At 39.9% G+C, this 27,121-nt stretch overlaps 2 protein-coding genes and 1 pseudogene across 2 annotated transcripts; 1 reads left to right on the top strand and 2 right to left on the bottom strand.

The window, feature by feature from the left end:
- Positions 1 to 1,261: 1,261 nt before the first annotated feature.
- LOC118454508 (uncharacterized) lies at positions 1,262 to 2,546 on the bottom strand (annotated as a pseudogene).
- A 1,927-nt stretch (positions 2,547 to 4,473) lies between these two features.
- dcstamp (dendrocyte expressed seven transmembrane protein) lies at positions 4,474 to 6,113 on the top strand. Its single transcript, XM_006794940.3, has 3 exons — positions 4,474 to 5,520; positions 5,607 to 5,939; positions 6,039 to 6,113. The coding sequence occupies exons 1-3, from the start codon at positions 4,474 to 4,476 to the stop codon at positions 6,096 to 6,098; spliced, it is 1,440 nt and encodes a 479-aa protein (XP_006795003.2). The 3' UTR covers positions 6,099 to 6,113.
- Positions 6,114 to 10,954: 4,841 nt separating this feature from the next.
- dpys (dihydropyrimidinase) lies at positions 10,955 to 22,486 on the bottom strand. Its single transcript, XM_006794784.3, has 9 exons — positions 22,170 to 22,486; positions 20,602 to 20,760; positions 20,253 to 20,432; positions 18,045 to 18,234; positions 17,616 to 17,772; positions 15,890 to 16,031; positions 15,202 to 15,344; positions 12,227 to 12,434; positions 10,955 to 11,452 (listed from the first exon to the last, which is right to left on the bottom strand). Exons 1-9 carry the CDS (start codon positions 22,419 to 22,421, stop codon positions 11,393 to 11,395), a joined length of 1,491 nt encoding a protein of 496 aa, XP_006794847.2. The 5' UTR covers positions 22,422 to 22,486; the 3' UTR covers positions 10,955 to 11,392.
- Positions 22,487 to 27,121: the final 4,635 nt, after the last annotated feature.

Raw genomic sequence — 27,121 nt, forward strand, 5'->3', positions numbered from 1 at the left:
TGTCAAGAGTTGAGTGATGATCAAATTAACGCACACTCACACACACGCAAGTCGAATACTTTCTACATCATCTTTTACATCAATGTGAATAAGTTGCTCTTTTTAGTTGTTTATAGACAGATTCTGATTTCATTTATTGACCTAACTGCACAATGTTGCCAGTTAGGTCACTTTTCTTCATGCAATAATGGTAAAGGAATGGTTCTAAATTTCCTTAGGATGTCTTGTTTTAGGTTTGTAGGTGTTTCCCCATTTCAAAACACCTGATTCAAGAGCTTGGAGAAGACATGTAAGATACAAAGATGTAATGGTACTCCAAATGTCAAATGACAGAAATGTGATATCCACCTTTTTTTTCTAAAGTTCCACACAGTGTAATGAGAAACATTCAGACACATAGAAACCCATGCAATCACACATGCATGCTATTGCACATAAACCATGCATGAGCACAGACAAAGAAACACAAAAACGCAGTTCTTTGTGATTTGTTGCCTGACGGTGGTTGTGGCTCACCTCCTCTACAACCGCCCCGGAGTAATTCATACAAACCAATGACTGATTGGAAGGCTGGGGGTTCAATCCCTGGCTGCTCCAGTCTGAAGATCCTCAGGCAAGATACTAAACCCAAGTTGCTCCCAGTGTGTTCATTAATGTGTGTGTGAATGTTAGACAGAAAGCACTTAGATGTAGAAGAGGAGTTTGCCTCAATATGTTTGTTAAATGGTGAATGTAGCATGTTGTATAAAGTGATTTGAGTACTGAAGTAGAGTAGAAAAGCATTATCCATCCAGCCATCAAGTGGGACTGATTGGAGTCTTTGCCAGGCCGATTTTGGCCCCAGGGCCCTATGTTTGACACCCTAGATTTAAAGGTGTTTTTTTTTTTTTAGTTTTGCTTTAAATCCTGTCCTCTCTGGCAGCTTTTGCTGTCTGACTAGCCAAACACATTTTGCTTTTTCAAAAACAGTTTTAAAAAAATCTCTGTAACCTCCTCTTATTCATGTGAATCTTTTATCTGTTTATTTATTCATTTCTATCTGTGTTATTTCAGTTATTGCATTAAAAAAAAATAAAAAATAAACATACAGCACATGGAATAAAAAATTAGAAAATACACAGACACATGAATCAACCATCTTCTTGTAGTGTGAGTGTAAATGTGACAGAGAGAGACTGTCTGTGTATGTGTCTTTGTCACAAACATCTTCTAATCTCTATTCAGAATCTGTAAGCAAAGGAGTCTTTACTCACTGCTCTTTTGACTGCATTTATTCAGTATTCTCGTTCATATGTGTAGTCAGATTATAGAGGTTGATGCCTCAAATCTGTTTTCTCTGCGTTGACTGCAGAATGTTCTTGATGGTGGAGCGGATGCTGGTCGCAAACAGTTCATTTCCTTTCTTTGTGAAATGGACTCCGTCTGGTACAAAGATTGTTGTCGAAAAATTTCAAACAGGGATGTTCAATAATCACCCCTCCAAAGCAGTGGGCAGCCTTTCTCATGGTATGGTTGACAATCTCCCTGTCCTTATTGATCTTCCACGGACTTCCATACCTCCACACTTGGCGCTGATTGATGCAGGAATAAGCAATTGTCATTGAGGGGAACTCTTTGTGCAGTTGCATCAATTCCATCTTCATTATACCAGAAAGTTGCTGGGCAGACATGAGTCCTAAATCGTTTCCACCAGCGTGGATAATCAATATGTCAGGCAGGCTCCGTGTAGATAACTCTTCATAAAAACGTGGAAGGACGCCACTCCAGCCCATCCCTCCTTTGCCAAACCATTGGACTTTGGCATTAAGTCCCAAATTCTCTCCAAACTTCTGTCTTGCTCTGAACTCTCCTCTTTTGACGTAGCTTGAGCCAATGATCCAAATGTTTCTAACTTTCTGGTCTGCTGGCCTCTTTTTCTCCATCACTTTGCTTTCAGAGGATCTGGCATCATTCTGGAAACTCGAGGCTGTATCGTTCAATTTCTTGCCTTTGAGTCGGATCATCGTGATAGAGGCGCTTTTTGGGATGTTTGGTAGTGTCACAGCTGATTCATTCTTGTCTGTGTCTTTCTTCATCCTTTTTCTTTCTGAATAGCAGGCCTTAGTGATGCTTCTGCAGTTGGTTGAAATCTGACTGAAATTTCTTTTCAGTACAAATTTCTCTCCACAGATTCTGCGTTTTCCCCTTGCTGGGGAGGAGCCGTCAGCACTTCTGCTGCAATTTTGTGCAGCATCATGCTGGAATCGCTTTCTCTTTAGTGGGAGCTTGACAGGGTTTAAACCCAGCTGATCTTTCTCAGACACTGGCGACAGGTTTTGGCGCTGCATTCTTGTAAAAAGATGCTACACCACTTGGCTGGATCCAATAAATACAGCAACGGTTTTCCTGAAGCTTGTCAGTGTATTCACAATGTTTCTTCCCCAAAAAATCTTCAAAATGCGATATTTAGACACTTAAACAACGAGCTCTGATTTTTGTTGTGCACTCACGAAGGAAGGGCAGTTAAATGACTGAAGCCTCTGCTCTATATGGGTAGTTCTGTTCCGTTGCGACATCATACACCTAGTAACTCTCAGCAGGCAGACTGCAGCTCTTTGATTTAACAGACAAACATTCTGCACAGTGAAGATGTTTTTATTTGATTTTTTTTTTTGTTTTTGAAGTTTATGGGATGTTTTAGAGAGAATTTTTGCTTTCCCATCAAAACACAAATAAATTCATATGAATACGTTTAAAGTATAAGTTTAAAGGCCCTGATGAATAATCACATGTAAACAGTGATTATTTACTCATATTGAGTTAACGGGCTTTTTTCCTCTCAAATATGTGATTATGGATGCTTATTTCATGTAATAACTAGACCATTTATAAATGTATGTACTTGCAGTGCAGTTTGATTGTTATATTGAAATCATATAAAGTTCTTGTGTTATTATTTTAGTTAAAGTTTACTTGAGTTTTGGTCTAGTTATGTTTCTTCTGTGTCTCCTTGTTTGTGTCTTTTGTGTGCCCCCTGTCTCCCCATGTATTTCATGTCTTCGTGTTGCATGTTCTATTTGTCAAGCTGGTGTTGTCTTGTCTACGTCCCTTTTCTCTTTCCTGTTTTATTGCGAAGAGTCTGGTGTTCCATGTTAAGTGTCTTTAGTTGTACTTCCCCTGTGGCGTTCAGGTTCATTTGTGTCAGCTGTTTTCCCCATTACCCTCCTGTGTATTTAAGTCCTCTTTCTCACTAATTCATTGTCGGTTCATCTGTTTTCCTCCCTCCACGTCACGTCAGCTTTCTCATAATCCTGTTCAGGTCCATGTACATGTTTCTTGTTTTCTTGCACCTGCTCAGATTGATGTTCATGTTTCTCTCGCACCTGTTCGCCTTGCTTTGTTTTTGTGTTCATGCTTTTTGAGCCAAATCAGCGGCTCGCTTTTTGTTTAAACTTCATTTCAGTCTCTCCCTTGTCTGCTTTTTGGGTCCACGCCACAAACACACCGACAACGTACTTCGCTTAATGTTTCAATTCAACAGGTTTTTCCTTGACAGGGTTGTGCAAGTTTTTTTCCAATTAAACATAAAAAAAGGCATCTATTGTTTCTACTATGAAGGAAAATACCACAAGATAGACTTTCTGAAGTATTATTTTCTTTGTCTGAAAAATCGAAGCCTGTTCTAAAGGTAATTAGCTAAATAAGCTCGCTGAGTATTCAGGTCACGCTCACAAATCAGTGAAAATGTTTTCTTTTTATCACCTCTCTCTGAAACAAACATTCAATGCTAGCCTCAGTGTGTGAATAAAGTACACAGGACTTAATGTGCTGACCAAGACAGTGCTGAAATTCTGATGTTAAGCATTACAACACTGAGGTTTTGCAGATCACATGACCACTAACCACTTAACGTTAAGTTGCCTGCCATTTTGGACATGTGACAAACATGATGACCATATAGGGTCAAATGAATACAGTCACACGGACCTTCTAATTCTATTGAATATTAGGATTCTCTGATATCACCTACTCCTGTTAAAGGGTATTTTATCATTGTTTCTGCAATACGAATATGTTACCCTAAATACACAAAATTATTGGTATTCAGTCCACTCACACATTTTTGCAATACCGCCTTGAAATTCTTAGTAAAGCATTAGATTTTTATGTGAAAAGGATATTTCAGTTCCACACACCACACAGTCATAATTCAGCCTCTGTTTACTTCTGCTTGTGGTTGAAAAATAGGGATGACTACAAAATGACTAATGACAAAGACAACAGTCTTCCTGTTTCTGTCGTATTTAAGGCGACTGCACTCTACATGAATCAGAAGAGCTGCTGAGCTTTATACATCAGACTACTACTTTGCCTTTCTGTTCAGCACAAGTGTGTTTTTGGGCACAGTAGTTACTGAATATATTGATTTTCTTATAACCTGCCATTTCATTCCAATTTTGCTTTTGTTTTTCAACGTCTACTTTAATATCCAGGATGCTTTTCTCATGGATTACAGTAAAACAAAGCCTTAAGGATGTGGGTTTTCAAGCTGTGGATGTGTTCACCACTGGTAAAAGGGATGGATTCAGAAGAACAATCCTTCTCCTCCTCATTTGTAGCATCTCCAGCCTCCTGCTCAGCTCCCTGCTCCTCCTCTACCTCCTCTTCGCTCTGGACTATGAGCTAGCAGTGGCTGGGGGGATTGCCGCCTGCTTTGGGACACTGCTGACTGTTGCCCTCTTCCTATCAAAGAGAGTAAGGTGTTTAGGGACTCTTTTTATTATATCCATTTTCATGAAAAAGAGTAGGAACTTGCTGTTAACTGCTGGAACCAGTTTAGTGGTTCTTAAGAACATCCGTAACACTCTGGAGAACCTCTCGCTGCTGGTCAGGAGTATGATTTGCAACCTGAAGGCAAAAAAAGCCTCCATCATTGCTCCATTTACTAACTATGTTCAGATGTTGAAGTGGATCGGAGACATGCTCAAAGGGGTTACAAACCTGGGAGTAGTGAGATTTGACTCCCAGCTCAACGTCTCTCCAAGATTGGAATCAGAAGAATTCAGGCAGAGGCTCGCAGGAGCAGAGCAGAAGCTCAACGAGACTGTGAAATATGCACAGGCCCTGATGAATACAGTGAGCTCAGTGACCGACAGGATGTTTCCTGCCATCAGCTTCCTCGTGCTCATGATGTTTATAGCATTGCACATAAAAAAATACTGCAGAGACCTGAAATACAAAAACAGGTTCATCAGCAGCAAGTTTGTTCATTTTGACGAGAAGCAGAAGGCGGAAGGAAAATCCCACGTCCTTCCCCTCACGGCAGAGGAGGAGCAGCTGTACACCTTCATTCCCTCCGCCCGTCCCACAACAAGAGAAGGGAAAGCTATGGTGAAATTTGGAATTCCAGTTGTCTCCCATTTCATAGCTTGGGTCATATTCATAACTGTGGACGCCTTGCTGTACTGTTTTGTTGACATTGTTACAACAAGGTTATCAGAGCTGGAGCCATTCCACATCCCTTTGTTAATGAGCATCAAAGTAAGTACACCGTAGTAAATATTTATTTATTTATTAAATATTTTCCTCATCTCAACCACAAAAGACTCACTTGTTTATCCTTGCAGGGGATTGCAACTTTAATGGGAATGTCTCTTGGACAAGAAAGTCATGAAAAAGACTTTTCCTACTCTGTGACTCTGTTTGAGAAGCAGTGCCTCCCCAAACCCAAGTTGTTGCTATATAGTTCTGTAATTCCACTGACTGCCATCCTGCTCACCCTGCTTGTTATGGCTCTGATGGCAACCAAAGTCTCCCAGCTAAGGTTGATGGTCTGTGAACAGTTCTTCCCCTCTGCTGCAGAGGAGAGAGTGGAGTACCTCCACGGCAAAATCCTGAGGAAGAGATTCAAAATGAGAAAGGAGAAAAACAACTGCAGCCTCAGGTCACTTATTACCAAGGTGCATGTTAACATATTGCTTGAGAATAACTATTGCAAGCCAAAAAAAAAAAAAAAGCCAAATCTCTAATTATGTAGTTTTTCTGTTCTTCTTCATCAGCCATATTTCTGGTTCCCGCTACTGTTTCATTCTAAAGAGGACCCACAAAGTATCCTGTGAGGAAAATCTTCTCCACACAGACACTCTAGTGATGGCAGTGCTAGTCCTGGTGCAGACTGACAGATCAACATGGATGGTCCGTGGATCTCGCGGAGAGAAATATCAGCCTTATACTTTAGTCTGTCAATGAGAACTTCTGAACCAAAGTCTCTATTTTTGCCTTGTGCGGTTAAACACTACAGTATATTGCATGTTACATCAGTGCACCTACAAAAAGAGCACCTTCCACGTATGTCTGACATTCAACCGTTTTTGATAAAACATCATTATCTGGCACAATGAGAATGTATTGGTATCTTGCACCATGGCGGTGTGGAGATCCAACAATATTTATTTATTATAATAATTATATTATTAGTTTCCTTTAGTTTTTTAGAGGGAGACCATTCTACTTAAGCCCATTCTCTGCATACAAAAGTAAATCTCTGTTATTCTTTTTTTTCCCTGTCCTGTCCGGCACTGTAGCACTTAGAATTATTGTCTGAAGGCCAAGAAAAATGCCCAGCAGATTTGTTTTCCCAAGTGGATCATTACGGCTTTACCATACTGGTCCACTTGACTGATCTTTATTTATTTATTTATTTAAAGTTTTAAGTTATTACAGTTGGAACAGACATGACCGGGGGATAAGAAAGGGAAAGACGCAGACAGGAGAAGTTCAAGAAAAGGAGAGGGAAAGATTAACAGAGGGGAAGAGAGACAGTGAGAAAAGACACTACACATCTGCTAAAAGAAGAAAACAAGCAGAACGAGAACAACCTCCTCATCAGCTGAAGAGGCCCCCAGTTCCATCGATGCACCAGAGGCCCCCCGCACCAGGGTTGGGCCTCCGTGCATGCACCCACCCACAACCTCGGTGACACACCAACCAGGACCCAAGCCCCAAAAGCCCAGCCAGAGCCCCAGCCCGGAGGCAGAGCACGCCTAAAACCCCAAGTCCACTCTGGACCCACCCAGAGTTCAGCTAGACTACCAGGTCGGTAACCTTCGTCCGCCAGCACAGACCCTCCTCTAGCCCTGCTGCGGGCAACCACCAGGAAAACATCACCCAAGAGCCACAGATCCCCATTCAGTTCAGTACCACAGCCCCCAGGTTGAGTCCCCCAAGAATCCCCAGACACCCCAAGCCTGTACCTACCCCCACATCAAGCGCAATAATGAAGGCGGGAAGACTAATATGATCTTTCAGACAGTCTCTATAATGGTTAGAATTAGGATTATTTTTATTTTTCCAGTTCATGAAGACAGTTATCTTGGCAATGCATACATTGGTGAGAACCATGTGGGCTGTATTCATCTATGTAGTGACGTCATCCAAGATGCCCAACAAGCGGACTAGAGGGAAGGCTGGAATCAGTGGCGGTCCTAGCCTGTTTGGCACCCTGGGCGAACACTCCCTCTGGCCGTTCCCCCACCATGATGCTGCCCCGGGTAACCGCCCAAGTCGCCCGTATCAAAAACAGCTACTGGCTGGAATGTTACATTTCAGATACTTTGATAAGTCTTCACATATCCAGCACCAAACCCTCTGCACTGGTGGAAAGAACCAAACTGCAGTTGTTAGAAGACATAAAGCCTATCTTGAATATCCGTTGACCTGTATAGTGCACTCTATGTAGTATTTTGTATTGTATTTTGGTCTAAGATCACTGATAAATCCGCTTCCCATTTTGGAAAAGGATATTGATTCATCTATTTTGGAGAGTGTCCAGTATATTTTAGACAGTAATTTGGGGTTTTAAGATTAAGAAATTGTACCACAATCAATTTGTTGATATTCTAAAAATATTTTCTTGTTAATCCCATACTGTACAACTAGTCTGTCAAATTGAATAAAGTCCTCCTTCTAATATATATTCCAAGGATTTAATTCCTTTACGACTCCAATCTGGGAGGTTAATCATATTATTTTTCTGTAGTATGTCAGTTTTGTTCCAGATAGGTGTACATTTGCGTGGGATTAATGAAGACTCAGTCATTTTAAGAAACTCCCATCGTGCTGTCAGAGAAGAGAAACATACATGTAGTTTGGTGTTTGAGCTGATAAATGGTAGGTCCGAAATCTCTATATTATTGCATAGAGCCTGTTCTACATCTAGCCAGGGTGCATCTAAGAGTGATGTTTTAACCATCCCCAGTGTTGGTAATGGTACTTTTAAAATGTCTTCCACTACAGATTACAGAATACATGCCCCAAAATGTAGTTTGTAACATATTCCGTTAAGTTACTCTGAATACTTTGATTACTTACTATATTGTCATGCTTTTTACAACTACATGAATGCACTTTTGCTGTGTGATTTATTAATATTACTGAAGGCTACTCGCCATACCAAAACCACCTAGATTTTTAAATCCTAATATAAAATCAGTGCCAGTAGGGTGGACATTAGGTGAGGATGCACTTTTTGCAGCGATCTCATATAGAAAACTTTCAGTGTATGTTATTTCAAAATACATCATAATACATTTCTCTTCAATTGTTTTATATTATATTTAACATTTATCAGAATAAATATGTACTCTTTGCGCCCCAGTTCTCACCTGTAATCCACCACCTACTGTGTCATTATTATTCAGAAAACTAGAGCAGTATACTACGATTTATGGCATCACGTGACAGCTCAGTCTACTAATTGATGATTGTGGTAACCGTGGAGCAATTAAAGACCATAAGCTAAGAGGTATTACCTTGATTCAACAGAGCTGCAATGAGCTCTCAGCAATAGGAAATACATTACTTACCTATTACATCATGTTCATTATATAACATGACAGAGGAAGAATTTTATTATGAATCAACCGCAAACTATGATCATTTTGCCACTATCAGTTGTGATGGTTGCAGTCATTCCTGCTATGAATAAACACCTAATTATGTTTGTTACATAAAATATAAAATAAAGAAACCGCAGTTATAACCTCACAGGCTTCTGCATTTTACCTCTGTGCAGAATGTAGAACAGCGATATTTGCTTACATAATCTAAGACAGATGTCATTTGCATGTGCAGTGAGCAGCACTGTCCTCTTCCTACTTATGCACTGTCAACGTTCATTAGCATCATGCAGGTGCTGTTTCTTCACTCAGCATAGGAACAGGTCACAGCCTACTGACTTTATAATGCAGACTGTGACAGGTGAGAAATGCAGTGATGTGTGAATAGGGAAAGGTCAAAACTGCTATTAATGTGTATTCCTCAGGGTAGTGTAGCCCAGGTAAATACTATTCGTTTATTACTGTCTTATTGGTATATACACAGTTTTGAGAAATCCCTTAGGCTGTGTTTGTTCATTATGCATTAATATTTTGCACAAAAAAAAAAAAAACTTCCTTTATTTAACAGCTTATGACAGATGTTTTAAGTAGTAGATATCCTATACTATACACTACATGCTCAGTATATTTACTATCATTCTGCGTACTTAAATACTTAGTGGTACACACACGCTACTTAGTAGTATGCTTAAATCATATCACTCAGGCGTCACCACTGGCTCAGCCTTGTAGGATTGAGGAAAGTCATGATTAATATATTTACTTAATATATAATTCCTGGCAAAGTGAGAACATATGCTTAGCGGCCACTACATTAGGTATACCTTGCAAAGATGCCCTTTTACCTTTAGAAATACCTTCATTCCTCACGGCACAGACTCAACAAAGTGCTGGAAACATTCCACAGAGATTTTGCTCCATATTAACATGACAGGATCTTGCCGTTGCTTAAGATTTGTCAGCTGCACATCAGTGATGCAAAGCTTCGGTTCCACCACTTCCCAAAGGTGCTCTTTTGGCCTGAGATCTGGTGACTATGCAGGCCATTTATGTACAGTGAACTCACTGTCATTTTCAAGACACCGGGGTGAGATTGTTTCAGCCTCATGACATGGCACATATCAGGCTGGAACCAGCCATAAGAATGGTGTTACACTGGTATCCAACCAATAGCCATTTGGTTGTAACGAGTGGTTATTTGAGTAAGTCATTTGAAAGGTCTTTCTTCACCATTCTGATTCTCAGCTTGAAGTTCAGAATACTAGAATAATAGATACTTTGAGTTACTCCCATACTTTGGTTAGTTAAGTATACCTCTTCAACTGCAGGTTAAACATTTTCGTTGCTGTTACAGTTAGCAAGACTAATTGATATCACCATGTTTGGCAAAACCTGATTCTTAGAAATACTGTGATCACTTAAAAAGTGTAAATATTTAGTATGAATCACTTCCTCTGTGTTTAAAGCTTGAAAACTCAAGTTATAATTATAATTTTTGCGTTAATTTGTATTCAAATGGAGCCAGGTCACCATTTTAAATAGGCTCACCATTCACTGTACAATACCCCACCATCCCCCAACTATCCTTTGCACCGTTTAAGAAAAGAGGAAAGAAGCATTCTTGCTTGAGGATGAGTAGGCATTCTGTGACTCACACACTACCACTGACCCGTGTGGCAACCTGATAAGCTCACACTATGTCTCAACTGGCCCTGTGGCATAATAACATGCCAGCATGCCCACCCCAATGGGAAGCTGCCACATGATGCTCGATGACAGCCGCAGACCTTTTTTACCACGAGCAGGAATGAATGCAGTCCATACATGGGCATAGATGGAGTGTATAATGATGTGTGAGCCTGCTGAATATGCAAACACAGAGTCCGTCTGGGTCAGCGGAGTAAATCTTATTACTGCATGCATGTCAGTGTATTTTAATGAATATTTCATCAAAGGGAAAGGATGCTTTTGGGTGAGAGACAGTTCTGTTACCAGTGGCAACTGGCCTTTTAGAAGATGGGGTAAAAAATGCAAAAACATGCTGTGAAGAAGAAAACTCAGGCATAATTACACACAACTATAAATGTTGATTTACTATTGTTTTAGAGCACAGAACACAATATACAGTGAAATTGGGTTTTTCTATTTAGAGACTTTTCATTTACTAACCAGGAACTCATGCATAAACCTGATTTGCATTTCTTATGGTGAGTTGCGTTATTACATAATGGTGTTAGTAACAAATGTATAGTTTGCAGCAGCAGAGTTGGTTTTTGTGAGCTGTGTACTGAACAGAGCTGGCTGCAGATACAGCTGTATGTGACTCAGTTTCCTCTTCCAGCGGAGCATTGACTCAGGCAGAAATTCAACATGTTATAACCCTCATATGCTTGAAATGCAAAAAGCTACTCCAATGAAGGTCGTCTTTGAGAAAACACTTGTTGTTTGTGCAATGGGTAGCTTCTGGGTTGTACTGTTGGAGATTTAAGGTGCCCTTTAAGTTCCCAGGTATATGTTCAGACAGAAATGACTTTGCCTTCATATGGCTTTCTGGTCACAGCTGTAGGTTTCCTCACCTGCAGGTCAAATACAAAGCAGACAGAAACATTAGGTCATCCTGTGCGTGGTACCTACTCCCAGTCTGGTTGCTTCAAGTTCATAATTCTGAATTAACTACGAAAAGTGTTTTTACAGCTAAGCAGTCCTGCCAATGTATGTCCTCTGTGCAATTCATGATCTTCATTTGGAATAGACACAGGAAAATATCAGTTTTAGCAAATATCAGAAGTAGACTGAGTCAAAATCACACCCCGGTGTCCTGAGTGTGTAGTCTCCTGTATAGTTCATCTTATTGAGATATACTTATTTGCAATATTCTGGGTAATTAAATCCAAATTTATATGCTTACAGCATATATGACGCTACAACCAGCATCCAGTTTGCTTACCTCAACTGACCATAAATAGTAAATAAAAGAGGGAACAGTTAGGCTAAAGGCTTTTACACACCAGATGTGTAAAAATGGTGTGAATGTTTTGTGTGTTAAAGATATTTTTCAGACTCACCTATGAAAGCTATCGTGATACAGCCTGAACTCTTGGCCCAAACCCTGAAATTGTCCCTGATGCTGCCCTCTCACGAGAACTGGATGAACCCAGAATCTCTGTTTCAGGACCAGCTAATCATCGCTTGATGTCAACTTGATTTTTTTGAGTGCATTTTTTAAGAGCAATTTTTTCTTTGCAAAATCGCAACACTTTTGTATAAGTATGTGTATACATTACCCATTAAGTTCACATCCAAAAAATGTGGAACTTCAGTGACACTTCTAACGCTAAGGCTTTACTAACCTGCTCCCGCTGCTTGATTCGTTTGTAAACAAACTCAGAAAACGGTTTTCTGTGGATGAACTGGCCATGTCCTGGTGACACCTTCAGCTGCCCATCCTCATACACCACTTTGCCTCTGGAGATGGTAATGACAGGTACCCCATGACACTCCATACCCTCAAAGATGTTGTAGTCCACAGCCTGGTGATGAGTCTTGGCTGATATTTTCCTACATAAAGACACATTGGCGGCTTTAAAGAAACAGTCAGTGGAGGCTTTTTATGAGCTAAACTCATTGGTCACATGTAGCCTGCGTTAGATAATTGCTCGATGCTTTCTGAATACCAAAGAAAAGGATAAATCTATTGTGAAAACTTAATGCAGTCCATCCTCATCTGAAACTGATTGAATCAGGCCAAGATGTACTTGCAGTTTGTTCACTGTGCAGCAGTAATATAATGTATTATTCAAAACTTTTGCTCATGTGAGGCTCTTAAAGGCTTACTAAGCACATACACTAAGCTTCTTTCAGACAATAAAAAGGCACCTCAACATTTTCACTGCTGCCTATTACATTATTGTGGCATCTATCCAAAGGCTGCTGTGTGAGCACGGCCACATAATATTGCAGCATAGCCAGTATCCAGATATAAAAAAAGACTGTGCAAGCTGGAGCCTGATGGGAAATACGAACAAAGAAACACAAGAGCGGCAACATTTTCCAGTTCTCAGCAAAATAAATTTAGCATAGCTGTGATGGAGTTTAGTAGCAGAAATTATTAAAGTAATTTAAATGGTGTACAATGACAATGTTGGTGTTAAATGTACACATGTCAAACTTTGAAACAGATGGCCTACAGCAACAGAAGACCATATTGGGTGCCGCGCCTGTGAGCTAAAGACAGGAAACTGGGGCTTTAGTTCACACGGGCTTGCCTGGTTTGATTTATAAAGAAATTGTAGAATTTCTTCGTTTGTTAGGTTTTAGTTTCTTGATTAAAATGTGAAAAAGGTTCAACCAACAGCTGAACAGGTGTATCTGATCAGCCAAACACATGAGAGTCACCCAATGTATTTAGGCATGTTGACAAACGTCTGAATTTCTGATGTATACAGCATCAAATTAATGGGAGTTAATTTGAATTTGTGGCTGTATTATCAGACAGATTCCATGTAATTACTAGCTTGACCCCATTCAATCAAAAACTGAAACCAAAGTTGGAATTGACTGGACCAACAAACAAAAATATAAGAGAAAGAGAGGAGTGGGCAATCTGCAGAAAATGATTGATCACAGCAGCTTTAAGTTACAACATGTATATTTGCACAACTACGTGAAGTAAGTTGATTAGGACTGTAGAAGATATCTTCATAATAAAAGTATGAAATGCTCTGCAGAGTACAAACTGATGATGTCGAACAAATAAATCACATTTGAGTGAAAAACCAAGTCAGCAGGGAACAGCAAAGTAAGTGTGACTCAGCTGCTTCCATGAAATGCACCGGATGTCTTTCTTTCTTTCTTTTTTCATTGACCCCTTTTACTCTCCATTCACAAACATGTTTCCTGTGGCTTTGTGAAGCCAGACACCATGCCTAGTGTGCACTGACGAAAACAAGATGTGTCCTCATTATTCAGCTCACCCAATTATGAGAAACAAGTCAACTGAGTGAGCTTCCTAGGGATTTGGGTTTTTTCGTGGGGGGGAGGCGGTTATGCAACTGTTTGTGGCCCCTGGTCCCGGATGTTATGAAGTGACACTTGTGCTGACGGCAAATTAATTACACAGTTTCACAGATGAATTCACTGTGCAGCAATCAAATACAATGCGCTCTCATGCTTGAAAGGCATTATGACTTCCACAGACATGCGCATGTGGTAAAGACACAACTTAAATGGACAGCATAGCAAACAGGTGATGTCCAGGAGTGACAGGTCTGAGAGGGAAGACATACTGGAAAGCACCTCATAGTAACAACTGTGGAGTTTATTGGTCCTGACATAATCTTTTTTTGTTGTTTTTGTATTATTATCAGTAAATTCATTTACAGAGAATTACATTGGGGTTTAATATGCTCTTCATCAACTCACATCCACAGTGGGTTAGATCCCTGAGGGATGCAGCCCAGATCCTTCAGCAAACAGAGCGGTGCATTGCTATTTCCAGGTTATATAAGATTGTGCTACAGTACACATGATGCTGGAATGTAAACTGTCTTCGTTTGTGCTTGTGCTTCACACAACAGCTCAAATAGTACAACACAATCACATGACCAGTTTTGCGATATTCTGAGCACATTCCTGAAAGCAGCCATAACGCCGTGTATTCTGCACGAAGGAAATTGGTTTAGCTCCCACATGAAATAATCGTCAGTTTCAAAATTCTCACCATGACCCATCAGCATCGTCTCACTCGTGCCTTGTAGATGGAGCTTATGTAAGTGTGTTAAAATCTTTTCCTAAAAATATAAAATTACCAAACATAGCAAAAAGGGAACCATTTCAATATTTTTTTAATAGAGAGATGAATTTCATTCATATGTAAATTGTGTTATGCTTTAATTTGCAGCTATAGATAAGTGATGACATACACCGACTTTTGGATGGAGCATAGACGTAATCAGCTTATGTGGAGGGTTAGTGAGTGCGTTAGTGTTGACGTGGCACAGGATGAAAGATATAGCTCTTCTCTTTTTAGGTGCCTGTATCTGTCGCCTACATGCTTTACAGCTAAACTTAAAAACCTTATCTTAGTTAGTGAAGTGCCTGACAACCTTAAGACACGCTCTCAAGTGTGCCAAATGGTTCAGCATCACCGTGTGATGGAGCTCTGATGGAGCTCTGATGGAGACAGTGGCGACGTTACCATTTTTAACATCAGGATTTGCATTCATCATGCACTTTTAAAACTACGTACATTAGCTGACTTTCTTTCACTGCTCGATTTCTAAAAATTTCTTCCACACTGCTGAATGACCTGAGCTGGAGTTCTCACCTGGTCATCCTTGGGTCCCATATAACCACATCAGCATCCGAGTTCTTGGCGATTCGGCCTTTCTGCGGGTAGAAGTTGAAGATTTTTGCTGCGTTGCTGCTGGTGACAGCCACAAATCGGTTCTCGTCCATTTTGCCACTATGCTGAGGGGAGGAGAAAATGCACAAAGCACCCAGTTTGAGTTAGGGGGCCACACTGGACGACAACAATACACAGAATTAGCAGACAAAAGGTCAGTGCAAGCAACTCATTTCTGCCAAAATATCATCTAATGTGTGATTTGTAAGCACTGTTGCACAAAGTAAATCTTTCCAGTGGCCTTGGGAGAGCTGAGCTGATACACAGTCCCCACAACAATGGCCAGAAAATGCAGTGCTTGCAATCGTGCAGCCATCTGCAGCTCTGGGAGTTTATTGTGTGTTGCAGGAAAAAAGAAATACGCATATCATCCAAATAATTGTGAGAAAAGTAGAATTATTAATATTTGATAGTAAAAACAGTCACCCAGCATTAAACATCATGGCACGATGTCATGAATGCAAATGTGCCGGTACAGAGTCAAAAATGTGTATTTTCTACTTTTTGTTATGCGAACATTAACCACATGGCATCTTTAAAACTTGTTGTCAAGAAACCGGTGCTTTAAAAAAAAGACAACTAAAAAAGTGAGTATATCCTTAGTACTAACCACTCCTTTTTCCCAGATGACAGACATTCTGTCCTCGACACCGTTCACACCGTTAGGGATCTTGGTGAAGTCGTCCTTGCCCAGGGCTTTCTGGCACACAGAGAAGGTGCAGTTGTCCGTCCCTGTCACACTTAAGTCATCACTGGCACAATGAACAGAAGGAAAATGATTGTTATGTCCAAACTGATGATGGAATAACCTAAAAAATGTATCAGTAACCTTGAGGGTCACTTTGGTCAATTCTAAATCCTCATTGCCAAAAAAGTTGCGACAGCATGTCAAATTATCAAATCTTATAAATTTATTCATTTTATTCACAATAGAATATAGAAAGCTCATCAAATTCTTAAACTGAGACATTTTTACTATTTCATGGAAAATATTAGTTCATTTTGAGCTAATTTGGAAATAACATATTTTGCAACTAATTAAGTTAATTGACAAAAGTCAATAATGAGACGGTATAGAAAGAGCATCTTAGAGAGGCTGAGTTTCTCATTAGTAAAGATGGGCAGAGGTTCACCAATCTGGAAAAAAAAAACTGTACGAATTGTGGAACAATTTGTGAATAATTTTTCTTAACATAAAATTGCTAAAGCTTTGAATATTTCATCATCTACAGAAAAAAACTAAAAGATTCTGAGAATCTGGAGAAATCTCAGTGCACAATCGATAAGGCTCAAAATTAATATTAGTTGTCCCTGATCAGCCTTCAGACTGAATGATTCAGTCATAGGAATAGCTGCACAGCCTCAGAAACACTTCCAGAAATCACTGTTGTTAACACAGTTTGTCGTACCATTCAAACTTGCAAGTGAAAGTTCTGTCATGCAAAGATGTCATATGTGAACATGATCCTAAAATCGCCACCTTCTTTAAATCCAACAGACGTGGTATTCAATGTCTGTGCTGCAAATATTGCTCTTTGTGCCTCTATCATTTTAAAGATATTAATAAGTTTCTCAAAGGTCAATTTGGTTGACCTTGGATGAACAATTTGACCAAACAATTTTTGGGCTATTTTTATCAAATGGAACAATGACAGATACAAACTATGTATTTTTTAAGCTGTTTAGGGTTTGATGCTCCAACCTGAGGCCTGCTGGACCTAACTCGTCAACAGAACCTCTGATTCAGGTCCAACTAATACGCACCAAGTGGCATGCTTAAAGTTCTTCAGAAATGTTCTTTTATTAATATTTTTAAAATGATAGCAGCACAAACAAACACCGTAGCTGCAAAAAAACAGCAAACACATCGTACAGTTGATCCAGATACATTTTGTCTGATTCGGATAAATCTGTATTAGCTGATTCTGAGTGGGATCACATGGGATTCTGAACTTCTATACTCCCATAGCCTAAAAAATCTGTAGCTGTAGCCAAAATACAAACCGAACTGAATTTCAATTCAACTCAGTTTCATTTATATAGCACCAAATCCCAACAACAGTTGCTTCAAGGCGCTTTATATAAGTAAAGACCCTACAACAATAGAAAAAGAATTCCAACCATCAGACTGTACCCTATGAGAAACCACTTAGTGAAGGTGGGAAGAAAAAACTCCCTTTTAACAGGAATAAACCTCCAGCAGAACCAGGCCCAGGGAGGGGCAGCCATCTGTCACGACTGGTTGGGGGTGCGGGGAGAGAGACAGGAAAAAACACACACTGCACTGAATAAAAACCACCAGCAAGCAATATTGCTGGACTTTCAGTTCTACCTACTTAGCTAGTAGGTCCATAAGGTACCCAGGTGTGCTGGGGTCAGGTCTAAGCGGAGGACCCATGACAAAACCAGCAGCATGGGCCCAGTCTTTGTGCCAATACTGGGTACCATCAGTGCCCAAACCAGCTGCAATTGGCTCCCCAAACACTACACGCCCTGTTCAGAAAGAAAGAAAGAAAAAACCCGTGTCGGATGTTTACTAAAACCGAGTATACTTTATCTGCTCGAGAGCAATCAGAAACCTCATGCTGAGATAAAATTCTCAGTGGCTTTTTTTTGCCACGGCAACAAAAACCAAAATGAGCAAACACTGTATAACTCAATATTTGACTAAAACATAAAACAAAGAAAACTGAAACCAGTTTTGAAGCTCATCAGCTCTCAGCCTCACCCTCTTTAAACAGCAGGTGGGAGGAGTCCACACTCACCATCTCTGCGTGCGTTAGACACAACCTTGGCGGAAGATTTACTCATGACATGAACCACATAGAGCGGGCAGTTGACAGCATGGGCGATGGTGATAGCTCGCTGGGTGGCTTCGGCCTCCACCTCTTCTGGCCGACACAGTTCATGGCCCTCTGGTCCTGTGATGCCCATGGACAGCATCTTCTTAGCCCCCTGTCGGTTCACAGCAGGGACAACAAGTCAGGATAAAGGTTAAAGGAGATGGAAGGTTAACACGGCACGGTGTCACTTCAAGGCAGAGACCAGACAGTCAGATTTATACTTGATGAATCTATATTGATTCGATTGAATTAAAATTTGCTACTATGAATAACAACATGTGAGTGCCTTACTGTAGTGCTGGCAAGACATTTAACACACTTCCAAGCAGCAATAATACAGTATTCATGTTGCTCTGAGCAACAACAGAGTCACATGAGTAGTTGTTGAGTATTTGCTACCCCCTGGTGGTAGTTTTTTGCCATGACACTTGAAAAAAAAGCTGGAAAATGCACATAAGAAATAACAGATCTTTCTCATAGTGGGGATTTTGACTGTCTGAATGTAGCTGCAGTTCTGTCTAATATTAATAGAAATTACATCATTAATTTCCAATTCATGTCAATTCAGTAAGCCACCATGACTATTCCTATCCCTCTGAAACTTAAACACCTTAACTGAATATATGCTTATCCTGACATAACTTGTCAAAATATCTGTGGGGAAGGTTTCTGGTGACAGATAATGACAGATTTCATCTTTTTTCCTTGGCATTGCTCCAACATCGCGTGTCACGGGGCTTTCAACCAACCTTCTTCATCTTCTTCTTTCAGGGGTAACAGCGGACCATCTGCCTCCATCCCAACATATCCCTATCCTCTACTGTCAAACCAGTCCTCTGAATGTCTTCCTTTACTACACCCATAAACCTAAAAAGAGGTCTTCCTCTTTCCCTCCTGCCTGGTAGCTCCACAAAGTTCCAGTATATCCACTATCCCTCCTCAGCGCGTGTCCAAACCATCTCAGACCTGTCTCTCTATCTTTGTCTCCAAACTGCTCAACCTGAGCTGTCGCTCTGATGTACTCGTTTCTAATCTTGTCCTTTCGGGTCACTGCCAATGAAAATCTTCAACCCTGCACACCTCCGGCTCAACCTCGTGTCTTTTTGTTAGCTTTACCTTCTTCAAACCATACATCATAGCAGGTCTCACTACCATCTTGTAAACCTTCCCTTTCACTCATGCTTCTGTCCTTCTGTCATAAATTATCACTGACATTCATCTTAATCTCTTCCTTACTTCTCGTGCCATTGCATTGAATCGCTGACCGTCCATAGACTCATCTTGTCTTCACTACCACGACTCCTTGGATGTTCACCTTTCCACCTGTCTCCCTCTCATTCACACAAATGTAATGTGTGTTGCTTCTACTAACTTTTAATACTTTTCCAGGACATACCTACTACATGCTCACTATAGATCACAATGTTGTCTGCAAACATCATAGTCTAGACATAGACTCCTGGCTGACCTCATCTGTCAGTCTATCCATCACCACTGCAAACAAGAAGGGGCTCAGAGCCCATCCCTGACGTAATCCCACCGCCACCTTGAACATTTCTGTCACTGCACTTCCACCACTATTTCCCTGTCCTCATACATGTCCTGCACAACTCTCACATGCTTCTCTGCCGCTCCTGTCTTCCTCGTTCAGCACCACAGTTCCTCTCTGTTCCTCACAGCCACAGTGTTTGTTATTCTTTGGACACAAAGTGAAGCTTAGCTGCCATCAGGGTGAAACATTAACTTAGCATTCCTTCTGGGCTCTGGTGTGTTTATACTCTGACACTGATTACCTGAGCTGCACTTACAAAACCTTCACTGACAGAAAATCAAAAACAGCATATAGGCTTGTGTTGTTATGACACAGGGGTTTGTTCAGCTTTAGTATCTCACCACGCTTAGGCTATTTCATTTCTCAAGTTAAACTCTTGATATTTTACAAAAAAATAACCATATTGCTTAAGTTTGGAATGTCAAATATCAGATCTACTTTACTATTAGCAACTTTTTCCCCCTGTACAGTATAGGCAATAAGTAGCTGTAAGAAAAAAACAAAAATTGTAGCTCATTAATACAAGCAACTTCTTTTTCAAAATCTGTTTTCATTTGTTTCGTATGGTTCACACCAACCTCTGCAATCAAATCTCCATTCTCAGCATGAACCTGAGCTATGGCTCCGACCTCCTTACACTGAGCAAAAGCAGCATATAGCTCAGAATCCTGCAGCATAAACACATCTTTATAGGCCATAAACATCTTGAAGGAATTTACTCCTTTCTCTCTGGCCAGAGTCTCCATCTCTTTCTTGACCTAAAAGAGAAAAGTGATTGTAATAAGGGAGACATGTATGGAGCTCTGGGGAAAGGGGGGCAGCAATATTTGGACTGGGCAAACCTACTTGACCTAGTGTCATTAGTTTTAGTGTCTAGACAGTAAATACTAGTAGTCTACTAAAACAAAAGGATTCACTCTTATTCACCTTGTCACTCCACCATGTGACCGCAACGTGCAACGAGTAGTCGCAGCAAACTTTGGGATCAGCCGTCTCACGCCATCGGTCATGAGCCTCCAGAAGAGACTTGCCCTTCTGGGGGATGACAAAGTCCAGGATCATTGTGGTCCCTCCTGCCAGAGCAGCCTGGTGAAATGCACACATTACCACAGAGAAGTAAGTAAATGATTAACCTGTGAAGTAGAAAATGCTGGATATAAAAGTGATTTGAGTGTGGCTACTAGTCCAGATGTTAAAAACAATCATCTTTGTGAATGGTGCCTGAACAAACAATGATTGACAGATTTCTTATTGTCACTCCCATTAAAATAACACCTGATACTAATGTTGAGAAGTCGTGGGCATCAGCGTAACAATGACCTCTGATCTGTTTTTGTCCTGCAGATGAATTCTTTGCGGGATCAAGAAGATTTGGAGCCACATAAATGAAACTGAATCAAACTGCATTGAGAAGAAGGCTAACTCTGACAACAGAGTTACCCCCACAGTTAAGAAAAACAACTTCCCAACATCTAACCAACGTCTCGAGGAGGTAGATATATCAGTGTCAAAGAATACAATCAAGAGAGGAATGGAGTCATGATGGGAAGAGAAAACTGTGGAGAAGGAGAGAAACAGCTCATGATCCAAAGCACACCTCACCATCTGCCAAACATGGTGGAGGCAATATTATTGCATAGGTATGTACGGCTGCCAGTGGAACTAGTCACAGTGTTTATTGATTTGTGTTTTTGTGACTGCTGATAGAAGCAGCAGGATGAATTCTGAAGCGTTCAGGGCTATAATCTCTGATCAGATTCAACCAAATGTTGCAAAATGGATTTGCACTTCCCACTGCTCGAGGTAAAGGAAGGGGATGTTCTTCAGTGGCTAAATCAGTCACCTGATATCAACCCAACAGAGCATACTTTTCAGTTATTAAACACAAAACTGAAAGTAGAGAGAGACACACAAACAACCGAACTTGACTGCAGTAAAGGCCTGGCAGAGCATCTCAAGAGAGGAAACACAGCATTCAGTGATTTCCACAGCTTCTAGACTTCAGGCAGTCACTGACTTAAGGATTTTCATCCAAGTATTCAAAACAACTTAATATATAAAATTATTTTTGTTTGTCCAATTATTTTTGAGCTTCTAAAAGTGTCTGTCTATGTATTTTCCTTCCCAAAAAATTATGCAATATGTTGCTTAAATTCCCTGAATTAAAGCTGTTGTCAAATACTTATGGAGCAAAACTGCATGCTGATGCTGTTTTAAGACAGAGGTGATTCTCAAGTCACTGTAGTGTTTTATTCATATTTTATCCCACATTGTCCTTCTTTTCAGAAATTTGATTCTACTCTCAAATTCCAAATTCAGCTTTTGATTAAAAAAAAAAGGACTTGCATCCATCGCATGCACTTCCACTACCACTCATAATAGGTGAAGGTGATTACTCTTACTACCAGCTTCTTTGATTTGCTAAACATAGCCAAACATATCTTGCCAAGCAACATGAAATTAATATGACAGATTCATTTTAAATGAAACTCTACTTTGGTTCCAATATGGAAGTCGTCCACAGCTCTGGTTCCCATGAACGCCAGTTCCATGTGCGTGTGCGTGTCGATGCCACCGGGGATCACCAGTTTATCGGTGGCATCAATGACTCGCACTCTTTTTGGAATCTGAAGATTCAGTCCAACCTCAACTATTTTCCCATTTTCGATGTAGACGTCGCCGATCACGGAGCAGTCCTCGTTCACAACTTTGCCTCCTTTAATCAGGATGCCGCTGGGCTCTTCCATTCCTGCTCCGCGCAACTCAGAGTGTTAGGACTGCGTAACGACACAATTTGCGCAAACTGAACCGATCTCTGCGCCCTGACCAGGCACGTGCAGAGGGGGGGGGGCTAGAGGGGCTTGAGCACCCGCCCCTTTCCTGATGGGTGCCCAAAGTGCCCTTTTGTTGAGGCAACTTTTTAAAAAAAAATTTTTTTTTAATGTGTGTGTGTGTGTGGAGTCCTGTCTGTGCCCCTCAACAATAATATTTAACTATTAATCACAGTTTTGCTAAATAAAAGGATCTGGCTTGCATCAGTCACATGATCACATTTAACCAATGATCGCCCTTGACAGCAGAACGCGCTGGTTACGATCCGGGAACGAACTCACAAAGAGCACGCGCATTTTTTTGCGGTCCAGAGCTGTAGGAGAAACACAAATTAACTCAGAGACACAGACTGATGCCACAAAACCAGTAAGTAGGTGTACAGCGTACACTGTGGTGTATAGCACACAGGAGTGTTGGCTTATTACGGACACGTTGGTAAGTCGAAACAAACGAGCGTGCTGTGTGTGCAACAGCGCAACAAACATTACCTGTCCTTTTATTAACTGCACAAGTAGTGCTGGTCATAGCTGCTAGCTACCTGGGTAAGGCTGTCATGGGTCTGTAGCTCTGTCACCGTTTTAGGGAACATATTTAGTTTTAAAGTTTTTAGAACATATTTAGTTTTAAAGTAAGTTTCCGGGCTTTTCCTGCCTTTCTGGAGGGATTATATTTCACTAAAAACGATCTAATATGCATGTCCACATAATTATGCATTATTATAATTATATTAAAAAACACACGCTGTATTTTAAAGAACAAACATTAAGAAGCAGATTATATTAGATTTATATTTTAAATAAGACAAAATTTGGATTTTACAGCAATAAAATTATTGTATCTGTTTAAAAATGTAATAAGCTTTGCTCCTGCACAGAGTGGATAGTGAAACAAATGGAATCATCATAAATACATTATTTCATATTTATTACTTCCCCCTCCTCATTGCATTATTATTGTAGCTCTAGTAATAAATAATAATGTAAGGATTCTGGATCAGCACCGTGATGCCCATAGTATATACAGTATTCTGAAGAAGGTTTAAAATGTCACTGTGTGTGCGTGCATGTGTTTGTTTTATTTAGGTGGATTTAAAAAAAAAATATTACTCATGATATAACATTTTCCAGACATGGCTGGTAAGGACATGAGGAGGGAACAGTAGGAGCTGTGTGAGGCTACTAAAAGCAGTGCTATAACATTTTTCTGTCATTATTTTATTATAGATTAAGTGCAAGAGTTGTTAGGTGTGGATAATTAGATTATAGTTTATTGCAATAGCAAGTTGTGCCTTGTTCTCAGATACACAGCAAGTGGAGAGTGATATATGAAATGATGGGATGGAAGGAAGAAGAGAAGCAGAGAGTGATTCACAGGCAGAGCCTAAATTATTTCTCACAGTTTTTTGTTGCCTTATGGTTCCAAGCACTGTCACCAATCTTTGCATTTTGTTATTATCTCATGACACTTGTTTAATCAGCTACCATCTCTCCTATGGACTTTTTAATGTCTACAGTCTCAGATCAACACAGCCCTGCCCTTCCCATATTAGATTCTTGATGAATGTGTGTTGTTGTTATTCAGCCTGGCTCAATGTGCCCCTTTTTAACTTTGAGCACCCGCCCCTTTAAACCTCTCTGCACGACCCTGGCCCTGACGCTTATCCGTCTGTGTGCAGTGGAACCCAGAAGCTGTGCCAAAGAAGCTATATACGCAGGTCAGCTCCAAAGTTCATATGAGATATCAAAGGACAGAAACGCCCCAGGTCAGTAACCCAAAAAGATTTGACCTTCCTAATAATGATTTACACTAACTCGGTATGCATAAGAATATCTTGGAGTAAGTCTTAAGTCTTGGATGGACTGACTGACTGTGAGCCAAAACTGAGCCGATGTCTTTAATAACTAATAAATAAGTAACTGTTCCATATGTAAAATATTGAAATGCGTAGCATAAGTTTTCTCATAGTGAAAAGCTGAGAAAATCACTAAAACGGTTATTTTTTCTGAATTGTTATTAATCAGTTCAGTTTAATCAATTTTGTGTCAGTAAACGTAATTAAATCATACGTTCAGTTCACAGATTAATTTCCTTTTGCTTGCAGAAATAATGAAACTGTAAGGCACAGTCTCAGGGGCCCTCAGGAAGAAACTGGAAATAACTGATATACAATATCATATTCAGAGTGCAGGGCTAGATTAACTAGCTTCATCTCACGGAATACTGTTGTTGCCTTGCACTCATCAAGACGTCATAAATTGATATAATAGTTATCTAAATTCTATATTTGCAGAAAAAGCCCTGCATAGAAACATATGAGATAATTTAGACCATTGTGTTTTAACTTTTACAGTCAAAATTTATTGACTATTTGGGTAGAAATTTGGAATCCGTCACTATGATAGTGCTTTTATATTAGGATTCTATGTATCTATGAAACCTTTTCAGATATCAAACCTAAAGTTTGATTTCGAAAACCAAAAATCTGATTTATTTCCATCTCCTCACTAATTTATAACTACACTTGATTCAGAAACAGAAAAGGAAAACAGATCCCTCTAGTAGGAACAAATTCTAGAGTAACGTTTCATCAAATCACCAAACACACTGTGGTCACTGACGTTATAGTGCTTTAAAAAAATATATGTTTCAAGGTATCATTGGGAAAATTGTATTTTTTGTGGTTCCATTATCTCAGAGATCAATGCCCCGAACCTTTATATCCCACACATTACTATTGCCAAAACTTTCCAAGATGTTCAAGCAGCTGAATAGAAATATTAGTTACCTGTATTGTAAAAACTGTGAGATGTGTATGAGTGGTGTCTTTTTCTAGAAAGATCCCGTGTAAAGCAACGGCACTGTTTACTTAGACATAGTAGATGTACAATCTCAAGTCTTTGCACTGGACTTTTCTTTTCTTTACAAAACATTTCTGAACATGAAAATATTATTTTAGTGTTTAGTGTTTGTAGTTTTGTGTTATACTGTACAAGCTTCCTTTAAGCAAACAAAAAGCAAACCCATGAAAACCTAATTAAGGATGTTTCCCTGACATAACATTCAAGGGAAATGTAGTTTTAAAGCAGTTGTGGACTACAAACATGGAGTTTAAGGATCTGAGAAACATACAGAGAATTCAAAACAAATATACAATAAAAATGTATAAATATTATCATGTCTTATGATACCACAGTTTGTAAATATGAATACATATTTTTTTAAAAATAACACCGCATTACAAAAGATCATATATCAAGAAATGTTGAACAATCCACTGGCAAAAGTTCATTTTTCACTTCCTGCTACCAGAAAAAGAGACTTCAGCTTCAGTATTAAAAGCTAGTATGTCACCTCTGTTTCTAGATAACTATTTGAAGGCACACATTTTGACTTGTGGAAACAGTGGCACATATATATTAAATCAGTAACAGTGGAACACCTGAAGAGCATATCCTTTGGAAGAGCGTGGTCATTTGCTAAGAAAGCCTTTGACTTCCACCACCAATAAATAAACACATCTGTTGGAACTGTTTATATTTAATATAAAGGGAAAAAAAACCCAAACACAGCAGGCTGCTGATAATGCCGTGATATCCCTAGAGCATGCAACTGCCTCTCTTTCATGAAGAGTTGTTAGCCACCGGGAGAGATTAATATTTTACTGCAGTGGATTGGTTGTCTTCGCCGCATCAGTCCAGACAACTTTTTCCCATCCATTAGTGTATTACGAAAACAAGACACATCGGAGAGACAAAGATGCATGCACTGCCGAGATAAGAGCACGCACAAGGCTTAGGAACACCTAACCTTCACAGTTGCAATAAACAATAACATGTGACTTAAGAGGATTTACATAAGATGAGAGGAGTAATCAGAGGGAGTGAAAAAGCAATGAGGCAGCAATGGCATCTCCTCAAAAGTCTCTGTGTTGCTGAATGAGGGAAGTTGCCATTCTGCTGGATTTAGAGCAAGGCTGTTGTTATCATTTTATTTCCTCCACCGGCACTACAAACCAACACAGATGTCACTTTCTTTTATGACTGAATTGAAATTCAGCGAGCGCGGCTTTGAGTGTTGACATGGTAAAAACTCTGGCATTAGAAGGGCATAGCATGCACAAAAAAGTGACATAAGATAATGCTCAGGCAGATTATCAGTGCTCTCCGCTCAGGCAGCGAGAGGCTTGTTTACTGCGTTTGTAGCACAAATCCACATATCACATTGCAGCTACAGCAAATGTGCGCTAAAGATACTACAGATGTGAGGAAGAAGAAAAGAAGATCACGCAGCGGTTAGACTGGAATTTCTGCAAATGATTTATTGAATTTCTGCTGGATAATCACAGTAGATTTTAATGCAAAGGAAATGAAAATTGTCTCCTTGCTTATCTAAAATCATTTTTATTTAAATCTGCCAGACTTTTATTTGTAGTTTTGCTGTTAACTTAAATGCATTTCTAAGAGGTAGTCTGTCAAACAAAATCAGAGTGGCTAAGTGGAGCTACGTGAAAGACCTGCTTTACTGTGCTTCAGTTTTTATTGGGCTTTACCCGGTAGAAACAACCCTCCCAAAGTGGAAGCTTTCAGGTTCATGCGATCTTCCATGTTTTTAGAGC

The sequence above is a fragment of the Neolamprologus brichardi genome, chromosome 11 (genome assembly GCF_056152115.1).
Source record: "Neolamprologus brichardi isolate AB-2024 chromosome 11, ASM5615211v1, whole genome shotgun sequence".
NCBI lineage: Eukaryota > Metazoa > Chordata > Actinopteri > Cichliformes > Cichlidae > Neolamprologus > Neolamprologus brichardi.

What these genes read in the sequence shown, in the direction of transcription:
- dpys (XM_006794784.3), bottom strand. Translation starts at nt 22,421, where the DNA reads ATGGAAGAGCCCAGCGGCATCCTGATTAAAGGAGGCAAAGTTGTGAAC. An exon ending in ACTTCCATATTGGAACCAAA is followed by an intron (nt 20,761 to 22,169) that starts GTAGAGTTTCAT and finishes GCATTTCACCAG; the next exon opens with GCTGCTCTGGCAGGAGGGAC. An exon ending in TCACATGGTGGAGTGACAAG is followed by an intron (nt 20,433 to 20,601) that starts GTGAATAAGAGT and finishes TTTCTCTTTTAG; the next exon opens with GTCAAGAAAGAGATGGAGAC.
- dcstamp (XM_006794940.3), top strand. Translation starts at nt 4,474, where the DNA reads ATGCTTTTCTCATGGATTACAGTAAAACAAAGCCTTAAGGATGTGGGT. An exon ending in CTTTGTTAATGAGCATCAAA is followed by an intron (nt 5,521 to 5,606) that starts GTAAGTACACCG and finishes TTATCCTTGCAG; the next exon opens with GGGATTGCAACTTTAATGGG. An exon ending in TCAGGTCACTTATTACCAAG is followed by an intron (nt 5,940 to 6,038) that starts GTGCATGTTAAC and finishes CTTCTTCATCAG; the next exon opens with CCATATTTCTGGTTCCCGCT.